The 24,370-nt window shown below is 41.6% G+C and overlaps 1 protein-coding gene across 1 annotated transcript; it reads right to left on the bottom strand.

Moving 5' to 3' along the window:
- Positions 1 to 324: 324 nt before the first annotated feature.
- Positions 325 to 24,370, bottom strand: PNLIPRP3 (pancreatic lipase related protein 3). Its single transcript, XM_054581764.1, has 12 exons — positions 24,322 to 24,370; positions 20,531 to 20,685; positions 15,392 to 15,511; positions 14,674 to 14,805; positions 13,029 to 13,137; positions 11,510 to 11,629; positions 11,305 to 11,427; positions 8,053 to 8,171; positions 5,386 to 5,518; positions 3,108 to 3,219; positions 665 to 832; positions 325 to 388 (listed from the first exon to the last, which is right to left on the bottom strand). The coding sequence occupies exons 1-12, from the start codon at positions 24,368 to 24,370 to the stop codon at positions 325 to 327; spliced, it is 1,404 nt and encodes a 467-aa protein (XP_054437739.1).

Below are 24,370 nucleotides of genomic sequence, written 5' to 3'. Positions count from 1 at the left end.
CTCAACCAGAGAGCCTCCCTTTGTCCTGGGAGCTTACAACAATGCTACTGCATCTCCTCCTCTCATTCAGGGACATCCTGGCATGGCCCTGTTTCTTCATTGATTTCCAGATTCCTGTAGGTCAGTCTTATACTCTGTCCTAGGATCCAGTCTATTTTTAAGGTACATATAAAAGTTTATCAATGAGCAAAATATTCTATACAGAAAAAAATAACCATACTTTTCTATCTTATTTACAAAGGCCAAGTTTAGTCCGACTACCAACTAAACGGAGATTATTTTTCATGGTCCCATTAAATAAATCCATCAAGACTGTGTCTGGGATTAGCATGGTTTCAGGGTCTGAGCAGTACCAGGTCCCTTAATGTCTTGGCTACAGAAGGTAGATCTGAAAAATGTAAAGGGGAAAAAAAAGGATATTAATATGATTCTGGGGCAGGGGGAGAGACATTGGTAGATCTTTTAATTAATGAGTAATTACTATTTTGTAAACACTTTTGCAAATATAGTGTTGATTAAATAATCTTTCTTTTCTTTAATTGCAAAATTTCAAGATGTACAAATTTTTATACTAGTTGCGAATTTCAAATTATATGCAGGTTTCAAATACCACTTCCACAAAATTTAAACTGTGTTTGAAAACGCAGAGAAAAGTCGTACTTACTCATATCCATATTTTCCAGATATATCTATCACCATTTCTGCTCCCAACTTATTCTGGGAATGTCCAAATGAATGTTCCTTCCAAAAGAACTCAATGCTTGTAATGTTGCCAACATTAACTCCTGCATCAATTAATTTTGTGTACGTCATGCCTGGCTGAAGTGTTCCACTGTAAACAGAAAAGTAAGACTCATAATTTCAGACTGGGTAGTGGCCATGCTGAAGTGAAAGGCATCTGCATGTGCACCATGGATGAGGAAGCTGCATTTGCTTGTCAGAGATTTATTCTTTCTATTCATATCGGTCAGCATTCTCAGAATAGCATGGTTCCGAAGCTTGAGGGAAGAGTGAGGTAAATGGGAAGCTTGACTAGTTGATTTTGGGGGGATGCCTAGAGGGGCATTATCTTGATGAGTTCTCCATAATGATCGATCTGGTCTTGGCTTTGTAGTATCAGAAAGCAGGTTTTATTGACACCAGGAAATGATGATACCATCAATAATGGGCTAATTCACCCAAAACTGATTTATAACTATAAGACTGTTTATCAGTTCGCAATGGAAAAATGTTTCCTTTTATTAACCAGAATGGTCTCCTTGTCCTTCCCTGGTACCTTCTTTATCGTTATCAAAAGAATTGGGAATCAAAAGATGTTTTGGAGTCATGGCACAAGAGCAGAGGGAAGGGGGTATCTGTGGCATATGGCATATTTTATCCAGGCCAAAATTGAAGCTTTCCTATTCCTGCTGTTTCCCTACTCCTTTGGTAATTTATCGTCTGTCTCCTCTAACTGGAATGTAAGCTCCTCAAGAGTAGGACCATATCTATATTTCCAGCAATTTGAACACTTCCTGGCACATAGTAGGCATTTAAATGTTTGCTGAATGAATGAACGAATGTTGCTATTCCTAGGGCCCGTTTCATTCCATTAGGTGTAGAACTAATTGATTTAATGACCAGAAGGCAACTTTTCTCCCAAATGGCTCCCTGAACTGCCTCCTCTCAGCACACATGGGATGGCCGTTCGTGACACTGCCATTAGAAGTTCCAATAACTAGAATATAATCTACAGACTTAAAGCTTGACCGAATAGGCTAGCATACCCATTCATACAGCTGACTTCATTTGAAGATGAGACATCTAGTGGGAACCTGAAATGCTTGATAATTCTTAAGAGAGGATTGGGTACCTACATAACAACATTGCAAACAGCTTCTTCACGCATTAGATGTACAGAAATGTCAAAACACTCTCACAAGTCCCAGGAGGGGCAGGAACTGAGTATTCATCACCCCCTGCCCCAGAGCAGGCCCTTTTGTGCAGGGCACCAACCACACAGCCTTGGGCAGAGGTCGTGGGCCTCAAAGTCACAGGCACACAGTTGTGTTGAGGGGGTCACAGAGGCATGCAGAAGCGAGATGCTAATCCAGGGAAGGGGGTTTGGAATGAAGGAGGAGCACAGGTGAAGATGGCCAGGGAGGAGAGGGTAGGGATCTATTCAATGCTGGGCAGTGCAACCAGGGCAGCCTGAATGAGCTGAAGGTGATCACAGCCGTACGTGGCAGACGTGGCCAGCGTGGCCAGACAGGCGGGCTGGGCCTGGGCTTTAACTAGGATCCTGATGACACTGGCCGAACCCATGTTGGCAGGCAGTCGCCCCAGGGCAGGATGATGCACAGACTCTGCCAGAATGATTCATCCGATGCATCCTTCACATGAGAAAATAACCACACAACCTCTGCCCAATATTTGAAGATGATGAATATCAGAGGCAAAGCATTTAATCCTTTCATCAGTTTGCAAAAGGGGAACATCTAATTAATGTGTAATGGTAATTCTAAAATGATTTACAGAAGTAAACAATGAAAGTGAGATATGTAATACAAAAGTCCTAAAGGCTGATCAAAGAAATGATTAAAGAAGACTCAAGATAAAAGGGACTGTAGCCCTAGATACACAGCTGAATGTCTCTACTGAGTTATTTGTACTTTGACTGTTTCAACACATGTCCTGTATTTATGGGTGCCACTGAGGTAGCTTATTAGAAATCTGGCGATTGATATAAATGTCTTATTTTATAAGTCATTTGAAAATCTACACAAAAATATATGCTGAATTTGTATAATATTAAAAGGACTGAATAACAGGATAGCTATATATCTGGTTTATTCTCCTTATAAGACAGCTTTTCCCCACTTGCTTCATTATCCAGGTCTATATTTTCAGATTATCATCTCCTAACATTTTCTGTTTGTAGCTTGAACTGTGGAGAAAGTATGTATTATGATTTCTATTTTATATCTGGAAAACACAGAGTAAAAGGGCAGGTCCGCTAAAACATGATAGATGTGGTTTCACAGGAAAAGACGACATGGAGCTGCTTACTGGACCTGTCAGAGCGGCGCCAGCACCGTGTGGCCTGCTGGCACCTGGCGCTCACCTACCTGGCCACCCCAAGCTCCTCCGTCTTCCCAGTCATCCCCCTCACACGGAGAAATATGCTCCCTTCAGTGGCATTGTTTCCGCTGAGTCTGACAGACAATTTGTGCCTCCAACCTCGAAAGAGAGAAAAGTGAAGGGTTAAAAATGTGTGGAAAGCAGGACAGCTTGGGCATTTTAATGCAAAGGCAGCTTTGTAACTCTCGGGGTTCAAGTGGAACAAGGCTGTTCACGTTCATGAAAAAAAAAACTTTGCATAATTGGAATGAATTTGGTGAAAAGCTACATTTAAAAATACATATAAATGTTCACATCCCAATGTCCTACAAATCAGTAGTTTCGTGATACTTTAGAAAGAAAATTCTTCAATTTTCCAGACATTGTAGGACTTTTTAAAATGGAAGTTGCGTGCCTTCTTCTGTTCATTTCCTCGTACTCTGCGACATGTATTCCTTTCCACAGCCAGGTTTTTTATATGCCATAGTTTGACAATGAACCCGGAAAAAATCTAGAAAACTTGTTGGGCAAGAGGATCTGTGCTGTTATGGTTACTTCAGAGGTGACGTGAATTGTCGCCTCCCCTCCCACAGGCTGTGTGCGAGGGGTGCCCAGCCGGTGCAGGTCTGGGTCGGCGCAAACCTGCCGACAGGATAACACCCCTTGCAAACGGTCAAGTGTAACATTAAAAAAATTATAGAGCTAAACAGATGTTTTGTTCTGAAGTCTGTAATTGTTGCATGCTTCATAGCACATTGAAAAAAAAATGCAGTTCTTCATAGAGTTGTTTGAAACGCATCAGAAATGGAAAAAAATCCTACCAGAAAGAATTTTCAATTCATGAGCGAATCATTGCCAAAGAGTTCTCTTTCCCACAGCAATAAGGCTCCCTCTGCTCCTTCTCCAGTGGGACCACTGTCCCCAAGCTCACCAGTGGTGAAATGCGTGCTTCATTCCATGAGCCCCTTTGGGCCCCGTCTCCGTTGACCTTTCAGCATATTTGGTGCAGGGATGGCATCCTCCCTTCCTCGTCGTCTTTCTTTCCTTGGCTCCTTTAATAACTGCTGCCCTACACCGATTCCCCTTCTCCCTCTGCCCATTCCTCAGTCTCCTTTGCAGGGGCCTCTCTCTCTGCTCTCTTTCTTGTCAATTGGAAACACTTCTCTTGGGTCATTATACCATTGACTTTCACAGCCATGGTTACTGTCTAAATGTGGGTGACTCTCACATGTCCATCTGTAGACCACAGCCATCTCCAGAGGCTGTGACCCGCACCTCTCACTGCCCAGTGGCTAAGTCCTAGAAGCATCTCAAACTCACCATGTTAGAAGCTGAGCCCTTGAACCTATTTGAAACCTGCCTCTGTTCTTGTGTTACCAAGTTCAGAAATTGGCCCATGATCCACTCAGCCAGGACCACCTTGACTTCGCCATCTCCTGCATCCCTCAAATCCTTTCACCAAGTTCGTTTTTGCTGTGACCTCTCGACCATCTCTCTGTTCTCTCCATGTCTCTCTACCTTTCCGCCTGGATTGTTGCAACAACTGTTCTTTTTTTCTCAAACTTGGTTGAGATAAAATTTACTTGTAACATTGGGGAGTTTTAGAGTGTATGACGCGATGATTTGATATGCTACAGATATGGTGAAACGGTAACCACAATAAAGTTAGTCAACGCAGCCATCACCTCACACAGTGGGGCGATAACACTTTTCTAGCCGGTCACTCTGCCTCACCTTGTCCCTGTCTAATCCATGTGGCAATTAACTAGCGCGATTTTTCTAAAAAGAACAACCTGATAATCATAATATACTTCAGTGGTTTTTCCATGAGCCCAAAGATGAAGCCCGAACTCCTCATACAGTGCACAGTTTCATTATTTGACCCACTTACCTCTTCAGCTGCATCTCACATTACTCTCCTCCTGATCTTTGCTCTCTCTGACCTCTACGCAATTCCTTTTGCCACCAATACTCCCCATTTCCTTCTCCTGCCTATAGTCTCTTAGGAGTCAGTTCAGAAATCACTCTCCCTCAGAACACTTCCCTGACCTGGTGGTGGAAGTTCCTCCTTTGTCTCCTAACACAAGGTTTATTGGAACTGAGATTTTTTTTTTTTTTTTTTTTGCGGCACCTTCTCCATTAGCCTAAACTTACCCATCATCCCTCTCTGCATCTGTAAAGGCTGGCCCGCTGCCCACTTATTTAATAGATCCTCAGTATGAGCTGTTAAAATTTAAAAGATAAGCACCTTCAAGCATTACAATAAAACTTAGTTATAATACTTACGTGCAAATGGGGAAAGAGACCCAGTGTTTAAAAAATAATAGGATCTATTAGGCTTCCTAGTTTTGAAGTGAAATCTATCAGCAAAATGACCCATTGTTGGGCAACCTTCTTTGGGACAATGGAAGCAATTTCCCTGGTGACAGAAAACAAGAGGCAATCAGGAATGTAATTAGAAATGTCCTTGGACAAATTTATGACATAGTATTAAACAATAATAAATCTTTGGAATTTAAATAAAGGACAAGCCACCTAAAAATGACTAAGTTGCCTAAAGGGCTACCCTGCCTGTTTTCAAAAACAAAACATAATAAGACAAAAACTGACAGAAAAAGGAAAATGGCCTTTTAGGAAAATGGGGTAAACAACGACGATAGACAACCCACACAGAAAAGGAGACTCAGACAGTCACTCCTCTGTAAAAAGACGTTCCATCTTGCTTGCTGTCGGGGATGTGTTAATTAAAACAACATGCACTTTCATACTCAGCAGATTTGCAAAAATTCAGACAATTGGCAAACCCAAGTGCTGGTGAGGACATTGAGCGGGGGATTCTCATTTGCTTCTGATGAGAATATAAATTCACAGAAATTGCAGAAAGCAATTTGGTAATGCCTAATAAAGACGGAAATGCTCATATACTTTGACAATCTTACTTCTATTATTGGTATACATCACCAAGAAACTTCCACCCAAGTACGAAGGAAGACATGCAGAGGTGTTTATTGCCAAATTGCTTTTAATAACAAAAAACTGAAAGCCATCAAAATGCACAATTTTTTAATTTATCTGAATAAATAAATTGTGGCTGATTCCTACAAAATAAATATATAGATCTATATACATCAATGTAGACTTCAAATTTATAAAATTTAACAAAAAAAGCAAATCCAGAAAGATACTTATAGTATGATGCTATTTATTTGATATATATCTGATTCACATCAAATTCTGCTTTAGGGAAGGTAGTGAGGAAATGTAAGGTATTTAAATTCTTTAATTTTATTTGTATGTTTTCAAATCTAAAGCAAAACTAACAAGACATTAACTTTAAAAAATCTCGAGTCGCACTCTTTGAGTATTTGCTCTTTTAGATTTATAAGCCGTGGATATTTGGGCTAGGACTATAGCAAAACACCCCATTTAAAACTTCATTTTTTTTATTTCTTTCTTTATTTATTTTTAAATACATTTGTCTCTGTCTCCCCTCAACTAAAACTTCATTTTTAACAAAGGAAAATTCTAAGAAAAATAATAATGACTCACATTTACTGAGCATTTATCATGTGCCAGGCACTGTTCTAAGAACTTCATGTGCATTTAACTCAATTAGTCCTCACAAAGTCCCTTATTATTCTAATGCTTTTAGCCTCCCTTCTTTTACAGATGTGGAGATTGAAACAGAGAAGTTAAACAGTTTGTCCAATGTTGCACATCTGGTAAATGATGAAACAAGAATATGGACTGGAGCAGCCTGATGCTAGAAACCCTCTTTATTTTATTTTACTCTATTTTATTTTTATGACTGTTTGGGTAAAAATACCAGAAAACATGCCAAGGAAATCGACTGAATGTTCACTAAGAGTGCAACCGTAACTTGCATCATGTGGAACAGGAGCCTAAGGTTCTCTAGTCTGGCAGATTGAACCCCATTATCTCTGAGTATATCGTGAGTCTGAAGGTCTGCTTCTACCTGTATAGTAAAGGCCAGGACCTTTTAGCTATTCAGAGCAGCATCCAGGCAGGTAGAAGGGGGAGGTGGAGGGAAAGGAAGTTATGGGGGAATGTCCATGTTAGGCTGTCAAGCTTTCTGAGAATAGTTCACCGGGGCACCTTCGGAGTAAGGACGACTGGCTCGGAAACGAGAAAATGGCCTGAGGGCATCCACTCACCTTATTCTGTTATCGGGAGAGAAATGCTTACTCCTACCCCAACTTATTCACAAAGTGCTATTACTTACAATAAACTTCAGATGGAGCCCCTTCGATGTTTTTCTACTTTGATCGAACAGTGGTCTCTGAACACAAGAGGGAAAATCTTTCCATTTCCCACTACAAAATAGATTTTCTTTCTCCTTTTCATAGTGATAACCAAATGAAAAATATGCTCAGCTCAGATCCGGCACTGCGGGCTTTATGACTCAAGTAAAATCAGATTTGGTACTTTGTCACGTATTGATCTGTGTGGAGCTCCTGTGAGCTATCTCTGCCTCAGTTCTGCTCTGTATAAATAATTAAATTTTAATAAAATAATTTTAATGTTCCAAGTGAATAGTAACATGTTTGTTTGTAGCGATTGATTGGTTCAGCTTTCTTGGGGCATTTTTGAAGATGACATTTAAAATATATACATAGAAAAATTTTTGCCCTGGACTTATTCCAGTTACACAATAGCATCTAATTACTGCATAACAAATGGCCAAAAAGGAAAATTGGATATAATGTTCAAAAGAGCTGAAACAACCAGAATACAAATAGTGGGTTTACTTATTTAAGCCTTTCAGCAAACTCTGCTGCTGTTCAGTACTCAGTACAGATTTACTATTTCCCAAAGTGGTAGATGCCTTTTTTTTTTTTTAAACCACAAATTCAAAGCCCTAATTTTTAGTTGGCTGATCATGCTTCAGAAATGACTTGCAAATTAAATTCCACTGCAAAGTGCTTTACTTACAGCTTTAAAAGATTCGTAGGACCTACAAGGATAAGCAATAAATGCATCAGGGTCGAGAATGCTTTCCATATAAAAGCGATGACTTCGGGCATGGTTGCAATCAAAGAAGGAGGCCACTTCTGCAAAAACAATTTGCAATTAACTGATAGCAATGAACGGATTAACTGATAACTGAAAGTATGAACCATTTCTTTAAAAAGTAACTTTAAATGGCCTTTCCTTGACTTAGGTCTAGACGTTTGGATGTTGCACATTTGTCAATATTACATAGCCTTTTCTTTGTACCAAAGAATTCTTTGTGTGAATCTAAAGGGACATTGAAGCAGAGTAAATAAACACATGCAAATGTGGATGACTGTGCTCTGACACTAATATCCTCCAAATTGCCCAGATCTCCGACATAAGCACCCAGAGCTTGGAGTCTCCCTGTGCATATAGCACCTCCTTGGGCCAATTGCTCTTGTCTCTCTGTCTCTGCAGGAAGGACCGAGCTCCCTCCTATTCAAATACACACAGCCAGCAATGTTAACCAGCGCACATCTTCAGCTGAGCTTCCCAGTGTGACAGGTGGGAGGTGTTATAAAGGATGCTATAGACCGATTAGTTTTGTCATTGTCAGGCATAACTTTATTGGCACCAACATTTAGGATTATTGCAATAATTAATAAGATAGATCTAAATACATTTGTGTAATTCTGAAGATATCACAGCATCCAGTTGTTTGTGCTCTCTTCACCTTACATAACATTTTTACTGTATGGCATGAACCATTGTTCCAATGACCTACGCTGCTCGGCTGATCTTTAAGAAACTAGAGTTTGGTTTTAGTATATGCGGTACATCATTATTCTCCAACAGTAGCCTCCAACGAATCACTCCTTTCTTGGTCCTTGTCCTTCTGCAGTACCATGTTGCTATTCCTCCTTTCAGGAGCTGGAACCTATATTTTCACCCTCCTGGTTGCAGCTAGTTTTGTGACTTGATTTGACCAATAGGAAGTCGAAGAACTGACACAGTGCAAGTTCTAGGGTCTTGGTCTTAAGAGACCTTCCAGCATCCATTCTTGGTCTTTCAGAACACAAGCCTCCATGCTAAAAAAATCCAGGTTAACTGGCAGGGGAGGGAGGCCCTGAGGGATAACTTAAAAATGCGAACAGGCACCAAGCCCCCAGGCGTGGGAGGCCATGTTGGGCCTCCCTTTCAGCTTAGCCCAGCCCATCCCCCAGCGGGTTCATCACATGAGCAACCCCAGTGGACACGTGGCAAGGCAGAGTCTCTGCAGAAACTGTGCCTGAATCTTGAGCCTCAGAGTCCGGGACATAAAACCATTGCTGTTTTAAGCACCGTGGTTTGTTATGCAGTTGGTAACTGAGACAGTACAATTTCACAAATGCAATAATTGGCATTATCCTTTTTATTTTTTACATGGGGAATTCTTTTACATAAGCTCTCTTTATATAAAGACTTACATTCACAAGTACTTGTGATTTAGACAAGATGGTTCATTAGAATATAGGGAACTCTGAATTTTAAAAGTAATGACTTTTCAGTAATAATTACATTGTAAAGTAGAATATTTTAAAGACTTAAAACTCACCTAAAGACCTAACATGATTGATACATGTGATTTTAATTCAATAAAGTTGCAGAAAATCTTATGTCTCAAAATGATAGCTTATGACAAATGCGTGTTTTGCTTGAATTCATTCTTCCCAGAACATCAAATGCTCTGGGTATAACACTTTCTATAGTTATATAAAGAAGTCTTACGATCTATATTTTGTCCCAATAGGGAGAATTTTAAATCGTAATATGGAAAAATAAGAGAACTAAGTTTTATATAGGCTTTTTTTGAACAAATACTGTCTATCGGTACTAGGTGGGGTTGGTTTTAATTCTGATTTTGAGTATCTGTATATTCTGATTTTTTACAAGTAACCCTTGCTTTTAATTACAGATACTTTTAATTACATTTCCTCTCAGGGAACAGATATCGAAAAACTTTTGTAACTCATCTCTCGGGAAGAAGAAGAAATTCGGGCTCCTCTCAATGTCACGGTTTGCATTCTGCATTAGCCAAACATAAGACCAAATAATCACATCGTCTAGATATTCTGCCCACATGGGATTATGCAGTGAGATATTTGGAATCATCCAGATATTTATTATGCCATCATACATTGTACTATTATGTATCATTATATGTTACATATAATACATTTAATTATTTACATGATGATGATATATACAGGTGGGGAGGAGTGCAATTCCCAAATTATAACTTTTTGGTGCCTTCTAACTGAGTGCCTTGTAGATATTATTATTATTATTATTTGAAACCACTATAAAAGGTTAAATACTACTTGTTTAATTTATGATTAATGTAATTTGTGATCCAGAGTGAGCCTGTTAAAAATTAAGTCAAACCACTTCTCTCTTCTGCTCACAATCCTCCCACGCCCCCTTCCCCCTGGAGCACAAGCTGAGGCCTTTACTGGCGTCCCTGCGCCCTGTGTTGTCTCCCGCTGTCACCGCTCCTTTCCTAACCCCATGCCCTGCCACCCCCCTCCTCCGCACTTCACTGCAGCCACAACAGGCTCCTCACTGCCGGGAACCTCCCAGGCAGGCTCCTGCCGCAGGCCCTTTGCACCCACTACCCTCACCCTTCGGCCTGGAATGCCTTTCCCCCAGGTATCCACATGCCTAACTCCTTCGGGCAATCTTTTCAGAAAGGACTCCCTGGCCACCCTATCAAAAAGCTCCGCTCCCCCTCACCCCTACTCATCGCAGCGCATCGTCCCCCCATTCCACGCTTTACTTTCTTTCCTTAGCACTTATTCTATCACTGTTTTTCTAGCAAGTGAGAATATTAGCTTTGACAGAAAGACATTTTTGTCTTTTTGTTTTCATTCCTACGCCTGCTGTTCCTAGAATAATGTCTGGCACCCTGTAAGCACTCAGCACACATTTATTGAGTGAAGGGACCCTCCTTGTTTATGATGAGTGACTACAATATGCTAGACATGCTATTAGGCACTGAGTACACGAAGGTAGTCAGACATGAACCTGACCTTGCAGATCTCCCAGCTAGTGGGAGTGCCATACACGGGACTCTGTTTTGGATTAAACTATATTTTTCTTTTCTTTTCTATTCTATTCTATTCTATTCTATACAAAAGGATGTGAATCCTGCCCAAGGAGGGAGCTGAGTCAATATGTAACAACAGCTTTCCTATTTTAGAAAGTATTTACCTTTCTTGTAAGCACTGAAATTAAATGTAAATAAAGGTGTAATTAAGTCTTCACATCCTGGCATATGTTTCCCTCCATTTGGGTAAAAGTCAAGGTGTCCACAAGCATTAATAGTTCCGGCACCTGAAGCAGATAAAAAGCAGGATGAATGCTTCTGGAATTGTCCTCTTTGCTTTAGTGTAGTTTCTGTTTCTTAAAAACTTACCAAACTCAAAGAAGAAGCGAACTGCATTGGTGTGAATAACATCGACGAAGTCGGCATCCGAGGGGTCCAGCCTGACTTCGTTCGGAGTGTTGTGGAAATATGGCCCGGCCGGGTCCAACCCTGGGAAAAAGCACGATGTCTGTGAGGCCGAGTCACACTCCACTCAAGCATACGTTGAGGGGGTGCTATTTTGGAAGGATAGGCAGTGAAGGCAAGGCACAATTTTCTATATGATTTACACAGGTCAAACTCCACCCAGGACACCATAGGACAAAGCGCACCTACATAAACTGAGCATAAAAGGTATGTCCGGAAAAAGTCCAGCCATCGTTAAGATAACAGAAATCGTTTGTGTGACACCGATGTAACCTGGCAGCCAAGGAGAGTGGACTGGAATGCGCATGTGTGAACAATGATGACTTCACTGTACTAGGCAGTAGGGGCGGTAGATGCTGGTAAGTGAGCATGTGTACTGTGTGGCTGTTACATTCAAAATGACTAAGTGAGTAGAGCAACAAATTTGCGTCAAATTTTGAGTTAAGCTTTAACATTCCTTCACAGAAACTATTCAGATGATTCTGAAGGCTACAGCTATGGGTGACTGGTGATTGGCAGCTTCATCACAACACACCCGCTCATGCATCACGTCTCATGCAGAGTTTTTTTGAGAAACATCAAATCACCCAGGTGACTTAGCCCCCCTACAGCCCAGATTTGGTGCCCTGTGATTTCTGGCTTTCCCCAAGACTAAAATCACCTTTGAAAGGGAAGAGATTTCAGACCATCGAAGAGCTTAAGGAAAATTCAACCGGGCAGCTGATAGCGACTGGGAGAACTGTGTGAGGTCCCAAGGTGCCTCCTTTAAATGGGACTGAGGCATCATTGTCCTGTGTATAATGTTTCTTGTATCTTGCACCTCCTTCAGTAAATGTCTATATTTTTCATATTACATGACCGGATACCTCCTGGACAGACCTCCTACTTAGGAACCCAAGTATCTATGGTGACACGTGTAAATGTAACTCACCATAGGCTATAGTCAAGTCTGAAGTTTTGTAACCCTGTTTTGACAGTTTGACTATAAACATAAATCATTCCTTTTAAACTCCACCCCCCATAATACATCGCTTAAGCAGATAATGACCTCTGCTTAATGATGGACCATCGGCGGGGCCCTAGCTCGTTCTTTGTATTAGCACGTCCGCAACCGCAAAGCCCGGGCTGTGTCATAATTCTTTCAATCCTCCCCTACAGGTGGCCTATCACCCGGCTTCCATTGTTTTGCCACCGCAGACAATGCTGAGGTGAACGCCCTGGGACATGGATCTGCACACTCCTGCTCTGAAAGCACTTCCGTGTTTTGGTTTAGGTGAGTCTCATTCCCCTGTATTTTATACTTGCTTCTAGTGCTTCATCTGGTGTTCATATACTTAATTTTGTGTGTAAAAAAACAAAAAACAAAAAACAAAAAAAAAAACCAGGTACACAAATTCAAGGCCCCGCTCCCGGGGAGGCTCACCCGTTATCCTTCCGAGGCCTGGCCTCCTTGCCCCGGCTTCCCCGGCCAGGTGAGCTCCCAAGCTGTGGCCAATCAAGTGCACTTTAGAAGGGGAATATCCAAACTGTTTCTGTTGGGGTTTTTAAAAGAAAAACAGAACAAATATTTTTAAAAGAGCAGGTAGAATGGCTTAAATGTGTTTAAAATACGAAAAGAGCCAGCATGTTTCTCCCTCTCCTCTACAGGCCGGGGGGCTGGCAGAGCGACGAAGCGACCCCACGTGCACCCACGCCCTTGTCTGACGCAAGGAGCGTGCGTCAGGCAGGCCCCGAGCACTGTCTTCCGTCAGAGCCCCTCTCCCTGGGCGGAGGGACCTCAGGGTCCTCGGGGGCAGGACAGCAGCCAGGGGCCACGGCTGTGGCTTCCAGCCACGCCCCTCCTCCAGAGACCCAGTCCGGCCGGCTGGGCCCCAGCGCAGGCCAAAGGCAGCTGACGCCCAGGCTGGTGTCCGCCTCGCCCGTGTCTGCCTCCTTCAGTCTGAGGGGACCCCGGCGGACGTCTGGGATGGCATGGGACCCAGAGGAGCCCGTGGATTAAGGCAGGCCCCAGGATCAACGAAGAAGTTCACAAGGACTTAGGACTGGTTTTTCTCTGAAGAGGAGGTGCATCCGATTGCCTCCTTTGCATACAAAGACCCACCCTGAGTGCCTCCTTCGGGTCTACTCTCCCGTCACACTGAGGGGCAGAGAGAGTTGTGCGGGGGCAGAAACGAGTATAGGGCTCCCCGATTCTTCTCCAGGCTGAGCTGCCTGGCTGCGCTCCGTGTCCCGGGACCGCCGTCCCTGGCCGCCCATCGAAGCCGCCGAGCAGCCACTGTCGCCCCGTGGCCTCGGGTTTGCTCCTCGCGCGGCGCCGGCGCCGGGGCAGACCCGCGGCCTCACTGACCGCGCCCGCAGCGCCCGGAAGGGAGCCGGGCTCACGGCCAGCGCAAGGCGCAGGGCTTGCTGACTCCAGGAACGAACCCTCTTAAGAATCTGAAAGGGTCAAACGTCTTTAGATTTTACTTCACTGCATTTTATGGTGGGGAATTACTTTCTATAAGGGTAGAGCATTTGGCAATTTACAAGTGTCTCTGGGTGTATCCCTTGTAAATAGCAAAGTCTATGTTATTCTTGTATATGTATATGTAAAATGTATAGGTTAAAGCGTTGTGCCTGGACTCGCCTACAGACCTAATTGACTGCCTTGGAATCCAATTTCTGAAACAAATAGCACTCATAAGCTGGACATAGTTAATAATCATTAAGGACAGGTTTACAATGTGGTGAAAACTAACAGCGACGGTTCTACAGGCAGATCAAAGTGACGACCTTGAAAGGGGGGAAGGACGAGGGAAGGAAGCCTTTGGTGAGGAGCCCGTGAAGGAACACTGCCACCGCGTGGCGCTTTGTGTAACCACAGGCACTTGCGCAAGAAGCTGCGTCTCTTTTCTGGCTACCGCACACAGGAACGCTTACTATTTCCCGTGTTCAGTACTTGTGTAAGCTAACAAAAAAACAAAAACAAAAAAACAAACAAACAAACAAAAAACATGAAATTGCCCTACATTCTTGGTGTGCTGATGCAAAACCAATTAAATATAATTTTTTTAAAAAACCCTTCTTACCGCGAGAACATCAATAAAATAGGCCACCTCGGCTCCAGCAACGCGGAGGTTGTTGACAGCGTGGATGTATTCCAGCGAACCGTTAATCCAGTCTAAATTAATGCAGTTCACATCTTCCACTTTCAGCAGCACCTAGCACAAAGCGTAAAGAAAGAAGAATGAAAGGAAACCAAAGTGCCTGAATAATTGATTTCATAATAAAAAATAACACTAGCAGGGTGTACTACATGGAGGCCCTGTCCTGGCCCTTTTATATATGGACTTACATTAACTTGCCCATGATCACAGAGCCAGTAAATAGAACCATGATATGAACTCAGACGACCTGATTCTACCACACTATGGGGCCTTATAAATAATTGCTTGCTATTAGCAGTGTATTAATCTTCAGTATAAGACAGCGAACTTAATTACTTCAAGAGAACTTAGAAATTTTGTTTGCCTTAAATTAAAAAAGAAATTGATAATACCATTCGATCTTTTCTGTGTAAGGTGAGAATTATCAAAGGATAATTTAAAAATATGCTCCCATTATAATTTATGCAATTCATACTAAGTGAAGATAAACAGGAAATGGATAATTCACTTCAGGCTTTGGAACATGGACAACGTGAATAGCTGAATGGAGGATTCATGAATATGCATTAACACCCTCTGCACAGTCCATTCACATTAAACATAAACTTTCCCACTAAAGAAGAGTTTGTTCACATCGTACATCACACATGTCTTGCTGCCATTTTCCATCCGATTTCCATCCGGGTATGTTAATACGAGTCTTCTTGTCTGCACTGAAATGTGACTTCTGGATAGTGAGGTAATTAACTGCACTGATCTCCTGTTCAAGGGAAGAGAGACCAAGGTAAAATAATAATTCAAAAGTATTTAATATTTAGTAGAATTATTCTAAGTCTGCTAAAAAAATCTTCCACTAAATGTAATTTTTAATAACCTCCTTTAGTACATTTTTACCAAAGAAATGGTCACTAATGCATATTGCAAAAGTACAAAAAGTCATTAATTAATACATTATAAAATGCAATATACAAATTTAATCATGAGGGAAGGAAATAAAAATATTTGGTTTTAAGGCAATGCTTGTAAGACAAAGTTGGATCTGTTTCCATGAGAATTCCAGTAAGGCTTGCTTTTATATAGTATGCCTCGCTTGACAACGTAATTCATGGGAATTGTCTTATCTGAGACTTAGAAGCATGCTACGTGTGTGGCACAATGGACACACAGCCCCTTTATGAGTGAGGAATAGAGGTCAGAATCTCACCACATGAAAGACAACAGCATATTAAAGACAATTTTATGTGATTACATGAAATATTCTTTTGTATTGTTTATATTTTATGGTGTTGGTTTTATAACCAAACTTTCAAAGACTTTAGAACACCATGATTTTGTTAAAAGGAGGAAGATTAAAAGGCACAAGTACAAGCAATTCTCTAAGACAAAAAAATGAATAATTATCAAGCTGCAAGTCTTGCAATCGTGGATCCTATAATTGGAAGGCCACTCATTTACATACCTAGGAAATTTAAACAAAGAGCCTATCACTAGCTGCCTGTCTTAATAGTGTTATGCCATCAATCATACAACTTGCTGGCTAAAGTATCTCCAAGACTGTAAACAACTATAAGAATCAGAAGTTTTACATAGTAATTACAATAGAGCTGACACTCGTTATCAGTCTATGTGTCAGGAATTCTTCTAAGAACTTTATAGAGTAATTCATTTAACCTTCACAACACAGTGAGGTAGGTACCAATTTAACGAATCAGGAAGGGGTGCAATGACAGATGTCAAGTCACTTGTCCAAATGTACTGTACCTAATGCGTCCTGAGTGGGTTCAAACAGGCGCTTAACCACTGGGCTCTCAAGTTGTGATGTCATAGCGTTCTCTACTAACAGGGCCCAGGTCAGATGTGGGATTTACTGGAGATAATACAATCAATTGTATTCAGGCTTTGTCGAAAGCACTTATCTACTAAGTGATGGAATCCAAGGGCTAAAACACTTGTCCATCTATGCACTTGAAAGAACCCAGATGTTCAGTTCAACTCCTGCTGGAGCCCCCCAACACCTGCTGTATTCCTGTTTCTACACCCCAAAAAAAACCTATTTTGGAGAGGAATTTAGTAGAAAAAATTTGTTTAGTCTTTCCCTATCAAGAGAATAGTTGGAAGATGGGGAACCCTAAGCAAGTCTCAAAGTGGCAATTGGGCAAATATTGTGGAATTTGAGCATCCTCCACTGTCTCAAGAACCCCTGAGAAATTTAATAAAGGTAGAAAAGTTAGAAAAACATTTTGTTCACTTTATAGCCCATCCAGCACGCCCCTGTGAAACTGCATGCTGACCTAGAAAATGGGAAACGCCACACATCATGGGATCAAAAGAAGGCAACTGGGATTCTGCTGCCACAAGGAGAGAAATTTAAAAGGGTGTCAGAACAGAACAGATTATCCAGAGAAAGGGCTATTTAAAGCATCCCTGGTGAGCTGAGTGTGTGGGCCTTTCCTCCTGACATTCTTAGCTTTGAGGCATCATGGAGCCCAGTTGGTGTGAGATCAACCCATTCTACAACTGCTGACTATTTCATAGGTCATCTCATGTCCAGGATGTCAAAAATAGTCACCACTTAGGTGTGTTCCAGGCTTGACAATGGCTACAGGCACAGAAACTACCATAATTATGCAAAATGTGCATCACTTCTAGTGTCTGCATGAGCAACTATGGGTTAGAGTCATGGACTCAAGGGGAGAAGTGGGTCATTTTATTTTTGTGGAAAGGTAGCCATGAAGACCTATGACTCTCAGAAGACCAAGTCCATAGCACAATGTTCCCCCCCCCCACCGACAATTCCTCCCTCTGGGAAGAGAGTGTATTAAACCTTTGCATAGTTCACTTCTATTTTCTCATAAACAAAGGCAATCAAATTCATACTGTATAGCATTTGGGCCAAGCCTAGGACAATCCTTTTTGTTTTTAGTATAGCACCTTGAGTCCATCCTGTGTCCTAGTTGTTGTTAAAAAACACTGTAACAACAAACCCTCAGGCTTCTATCCACTGCAAAATTCAGGCACAGATCTAGTTGGTCACATGTGATCCTTTCCAGTGGAAAGGAGTGGAGAAGGCCAGAGAAACATTGTGTTTATGGTCCCTTTATTAGGAAAGTACTTGGTTTCTGATGCTCTCTTCATTGCCTTTAGGGCCCAGCCTCGCCTCAAGACTAGTCTTCATCATCTTCTGTTTTAGTGCCTGTGCTCTACAAGGTTCAAGTGCATGATGACTGTGCAGAAGCATGAAGGAGCAGTGAGTCCTATGAGGACTGAGGGTCAAGAGCAGGAGATACAGTTAGTCCTGAATGGACACACATACCCTGAAACTCCTCAACTGACAAAGGTGCTCCAAACATTTGTATTCAACGTAGATTCTTTTTACATGTTAGAAATTATGGCAAAAATATATATAACATAAAAGTTTAAACAAATTTTTTTTGTATTTTTCCATTGTGGACAAGTTGCCGTTTAAACCATTTTTACATGTACAATTCAGTAGCATTAAGAGGGTCACAATGTTGTGCAAGAATGACCGTCATCCCTCTCCAGAACTTGTTCATCATCCCAAACTGAAACTCTGTCCCCATTAAACACTAACTCCCTGCGACACCCCACCCCTCAGCCCTTAGGAATTACTGTTCTACTTTCTGTCCCTATGAATTTGATTATCCTAGGAACCTCATCCAACTGGAATCATATAGCTTTTGTCCTTTTGTATCTGGTTTATTTAATTTAGCAAAATGTTTACAAGATTCATTCATCTTACAGTTTCTATCAGAATTTCCTTTCTTTTCAAAACTGAGTAATGTATAAAAACCAAACTTTTGAGAACACTTTCTTTAGAAGTTTCTCTGCACTCACAATAAGGACTTCCCCTCTTTGTTTTAGATAGAATTGTCACCTACAGAGCAGATGGCACACTTCAGTAAAGAATTGTGTACATACGCACACATGCATGTCTCGTAGGTAGACAGCTGCAAAGAGGATTATGTTGTGTGACATGCGGGCAGAGCAGAAGCCTGTCCTGGCTGGTGTGGCCGGCCCTGCATGCGACGGGTCTGGCGGTGTGCAAGGCTCAAGGTGACAGACACAGGTAAAGGCTGGAAAAGATCCCGCTGTGACGAGAGCTCCTTCTCTGACCCCCTTTCCCACCCACCCCTTAAATACAGATGCTCCACGGGGTCTGGCCTGCTTTTTTGTCTGCCCTGAGATTGCTTGCGTTCTTTGGGTTGCAACTTTCTCCTCCTTTGAATCCCTTCCTGCAACTCTGCACTGCCCGCTAAAGCTGTAAGACTAAAATCTACAAAAGCCTGCCCAAACCTCGCCTGTCCAAAATGTGACTCATTCCCTTTCACCCTCGAATTATTCTGACGAGAGTGTCATTAGTCTTCCAATCACTCACGTGTGAAATCTCAGGATAGCTTATGATGTTCATCATGCCAGTGGTCCGTCATCATACTCACACTCAGGACTCTGGTTCAGGCTAGTTCCCCATGTCGGAACCGCTGCACTGCGCGGTCCATTCAGCGCAGTCCAGTAGAGCGTTCTGTGATCATGGGAACGTTCTGTGTGTGCGCTGACCAATATGGTCGCCACCAGCCAAGTGTGGCTGTTAAAGACTTAAAATGTGGTTGCTGGAGCTCAGCGATTTTCACCATTCTTCATCTCATGGCACACATAAACTAATTACTAGAATTCTGTGGCACACCAAAAAAATATATATTTTTTGCTGATCTGACAAAAAATAGGTATAATCTTGATTCATTCATACTGGATGGCTATTGCGTTGCTCTTGTCTTTCTTTTCATTCCACAAACTAAGGGAAAAGAGGTCAGTGCTCCTGACTAAATAGTCAGATATCACATGTTTTAAAAATTCTCGTGGCACATGGGTTGAAAATTGCTGGTAGAGCTGATGAAGTGAATTTATAATTTAATTTAATTTTAATAGCCACATGTAACCAGTGGCTGCTGTGTTGGACAGCCCAGTACTGAGAGGCCTGGCGGTCACCTTCAGGCTTCTGGAAGGTACACTCTGCTCAGCCAGGGCAAATGTCCTATAACCTCTTTAAAAACTCTCAGTGGGGCCTCATGGCTCCAAGGATGAAATCAAAACTCCACAGGAAGCAGTTACACAATTCGTTTCTGTCTACTTTGCTCACTAACTCTACCTTTGAGGACTTCCTTTCTGTCCCCAGTTGAACCCAGTATTTGTCCAGGTCACTTCTTCGCCCTCTCCCTGTCTGATCCGTGTAAGAACCCTACCCATCCTCAGGACACACCCCAAATGTGTGTCCTCTTCAAAGCCCTTCCCGGTTATTGTCTCCATGCCCCCAGGGAAGGTAAGCCCTTCCTCACTGCATTCCCAGAGCTTAGATCACAAACCACAATTCGTGTGGCAATAAAGGTATTTGTTTATATACCCTCTTTCCCCTAATACAATACACTTAAGACAGTGTCTTGCTTATTTGATTTAATATGAGTACAGAACAGGTAATATGCCTTGATCACAGTCTTGCCTGTTGAAGGCTCTCATTATATTAACTGGAAAAAATATCAGATTTACCTCATAGGAAACAATGTATTCAGAGCCATTTTCATATTTAAATACTAGGACAAATAATATGAGAAGAGAATCAGGCTCCCAATTGTAAGAAAAAATTTTGTACTTGCCTTGAAATCAATAGTCTATGCCAGAATAGGCTACCGCCTATTCTGTCTTCTATGTCTGTGGCCACAGCTTCTATTTTAAAATAATCTATAGTGAAGGCAGCAGGCTAGCTTACCTGGTAGGTTTTGGGGTTGTGTCTAGTGTAGAGCAGGAAGCGGGTGTTTATCTCCTCTGGAGACCAGGGCAAACCGGCGAACTGCCTCGACAAAGTCCCAGTCCACGGTAAGCCATCTTTAAAGCACCCCACCCTTTCATAGCAAACTTCTTTTCCTGCAACAGAAACATGGAGTGTTGGTATAGCAGGAACCAGGCCCACAGAGGGGCTGTGTTTCCCACTCTGAAGGTTAATTGAAATGAGTCTCTAAGTCAAACAAGTGTGTCTCAGGGAGCATCTCTTCAAACAACGCTCTCCTCTGCCCCGTTTAGGACCGTGGCCTTGGAGATCGCGACGCTGTGGATTTGAAAGCATGGGCTTTGGAATCAGATACTCCTGGCTTTGGGCGATTATTTAAGCTTTTTTTGAGTTTCATTTTCCTCCTCTGCAAAATGAGGATACTACTACTTACCTCACAGCCTTGTTATGAAGGCCAAGTGAGCTGTAACCCAGGAACCCCCCGTGTCTGGGCATGAAACTTGAAATGAGATGCTGAGCTTCTACCTTTTTCTGTTGGGCTGGAAGCTCTTGATCAAAGGGATCTCTTTGTCCCCAGATCCTAGAGGTCTAATGTACATTTCCTCAGAGCATATATGGGAGCAAAATTTCATTCACTTGTAATCAAATTTCTTCTTTCTGGAGCTCACTTTACTCATCCCTAAAATGAGAGGCTTTGGGGAAACTCAGTCTTAATCATTTCTGACTCTAAATAATGCTGTCACTATGACCTTTTGTTTTCATTTATTTAATACTTAAAAACAAATAGCTTCATTTCACACTGTTTTGTGGAGGGATAGTTCAATTTATTCAATTATGATTATAATTTGTAATTATTCAGTTTGTGATCGAATTATTCAATTTATTGTTATTATTTATTACGTTTATTGTAATCTATTCACTCTATAGTCATTTGTTAGTTTTTGTTAGAGCTGTTTGAAGACTTGAATTTGAGGATTCTCTTTTCTTACTTAATAAAAAATACTAAATAAGCCTTTAACTCTCAAATCCACCAACTTTTAACTTCAAAATTTTAGGAGATTTCACATTCTCAAGAATGAGATTCCACATTAATGTAAAGAGGAAGAATTTTAACCTAATAAATGTTTGTACATTTTTTTAAAATTTGTACAAATGAGCAACACCCTTGCCCAGCCCCAGCCCCAGCCCTCTTCCCAGAGGTGACCACTCAAAACACATGCGGTTCCTATGGCCCCCCCCATGCCTGCATGATGTGCTGACACAGCCAAGTCGCAATTAATTTATCAGCTCTAGTCACGATGATCTATTAACTGCTGCAGTAATAAATGAGGATTTAACCCACCTATTCCCTGGATCAGCCAAAACCAGAGCAAGAGAGAGAATTCACATCAGTTATTTTAACTGTGTGACTCTAATATAATAATGGTTATTAATCAGGTTTTGGGGAACTGAAGACACCAGGAGCCCCTGTAAGTCGCTGGGAAGCAGTAACTGCAGGGAGCAGCTGCTAGCTCCAAGGCTGGCAGACGACATGGAAGAGGCTGAGTTACCCACATGTGGAAACTTGAGGTCAGGGTCGCTAGGTGGGGGAGGGGGTGTGGGTTCTCCAGAACTGGGGTTTGGGCCCCTGGGGAGGGGTGCAGGCTCGCTACTGTTGGCATCACTGCGTGGGCATCGTGAGTCTAGTTCAGGGAGTATCAGGTAAATCGTACAGTGGGAGCTGCCACTGGAAGGGCTGTGCTGGAGTGAAAAGCCATTGATGGAAAAATTTAGACAGGAACCACGAGCAAACAGGAAGGAAGACCTCCCTTCTCCTTCTAGCATCCCAATCCCCCTTATTGACAATGCCTACGGGGCCATGGCTGAAATATCTGCCCTGTCCCAATGTTAGCAAAGCGGGGACCAGCTTGAAGCCGAGGGACAACAGCTCAATAGCCAGCCTGTCCTCTCAGCTACTCCTCCTGTATGATTAACAACACTGTTGTCAGCTCATTCATTGGCTTCTGCTGTAAACTTAAATAGTAATTTTCTGTTTCATGATCCATACCTCATATTCCTATATCCTGACTCCCTACCTTTGCAACATGAACTTGAAAGTGCAGCTGCCTCTCCCTCTCGTCCTCCCTTTCACCTTCCCAGGTGTGTCAGCTGCACTTCCTCTTTCATGCTGACACCAATGAGAACACTCAGACTTTGTTCTATAATCATAATCAAGTCTTCCATGTTTTGTCTGTAGGCTGACTCCACAAATAAATAAACAGAATTTATATGATTACAACTAGATAAATATTTTTCCTTCCAGAGCCAGCTACCATGCTGTAATTAATATCCTTCTTCTCATGCCCGTTGCTCAGATTCTATCCCCTTCAGAGGAGGATAGTCACATGAATTCCCTTTTCTTATATGTGAATTGCTCAATATTAGTGTTATTTTAGTTTGCACCATACTTGGACCATGGCTTTCTTGTGCCATTTTTGTTTTCCTGGTTTCTTAGGTTGTCTTTGTTTTCTCTTGTTGGGAGTGTAAACATGCCTCCTTCAATATATCCCTAGTGCAGCTTCTCATCAATACATCTCCTGCCTGCAATCCATTCTGTTTTTTCTCTTGAAGCATACATATATGCAGCTCTTATTTGGAGCAATGATTTCACATTTGGATTTTGCCTTTCTAATACAACCTTCAGTTTTTCCTAGAAGTCCAGCTGCCTTTATTTTTTTCATTCCATGGCTTTACCCCTAGGTTCTCAACTACATTATCCAGTCTATGGAAGAGAGTTTGGGTTTTGAAATGAAGATTGTTGTTAATGTTCCATGTTTTCTATTTGTAACTGACCAGGGTTATTGGTTACCATGATTTTTTTTTTCATAAGGGAATACCATAAAGAGGACATAAAGTTAGAAGAAACGAGAGGTGATGTAGAAGACTGATCAACATCATATGTATTAATGTCCTCTAGGGAAAAATAACATGTTTGCTAGAAAATTAACAAGGTGAAGTTGGACCAATAATTTAATGGCCAATATAACAAAGGATAGATACAATATTGAACTTGGGTGGCAAGGACAAACAAAACCAGTAACTAGCACATAGTAAATGCATAAGCAATACACAGCACAAAGAACACAAATCAATGAATACTGAGTTAATGTGTAAGAAATGTCCACAGACCAATATTTCTTCTCAAAAATCATGACACAAATGGAAAAAAAATCAATGTGGAAGTTCCAGTCAGCATTAGCTTCCCTCCTTCTTTCCTTCCTTCCTTCCTTCCTTCCTTCCTTCCTTCCTTCCTTCCTTCCTTCTTTTCTTCCTTCCTTCCTTCCTTCCTTCCTTCCTTCCTTCCTTCCTTCCTTCCTTCCTTCTGGCATTTATTAAGCATCTACTGTGAGTCAGGAACTGAAATCAGAAATGTGTATTTTCACATTTACTGTCACATATCTACCTTAGAAGTGAAGAAATTGAGACTTCAATGGATAAGTTACTTGACCAAGGCCAGTAAATGGTAGATCCAGGAGCCAAGAACAAGACTATCAGGAGCCAAGAGCCAAGATCCAGGAGCCAAGAACAAGACTTTTATATCATTGGAAACAGATGTGTCACAATTGCTCTTCAGATTCCTTCAGCATTATAAAATTGATGCATTTTCCTTAGATAATTTTATGACAAATAAATCAAGGTATAAACAGGACCCATATTTCAAAGTCCATGTCAATTACATTTTGGATATGAATATACTCCTTTTTCAGGAATTTATTATAAGTTATGAGTCTTACCTGTTGATGTGCCAAAGAATAAGAATGTAGCAATCCAAATTCCAAACAT

The sequence above is a fragment of the Pteronotus mesoamericanus genome, unplaced genomic scaffold (genome assembly GCF_021234165.1).
Source record: "Pteronotus mesoamericanus isolate MK-2021 breed Mesoamerican mustached bat unplaced genomic scaffold, CSHL_Meso_final contig_657, whole genome shotgun sequence".
Lineage (NCBI taxonomy): Eukaryota > Metazoa > Chordata > Mammalia > Chiroptera > Mormoopidae > Pteronotus > Pteronotus mesoamericanus.
This window is presented reverse-complemented; position numbering and strand designations above follow the sequence as displayed.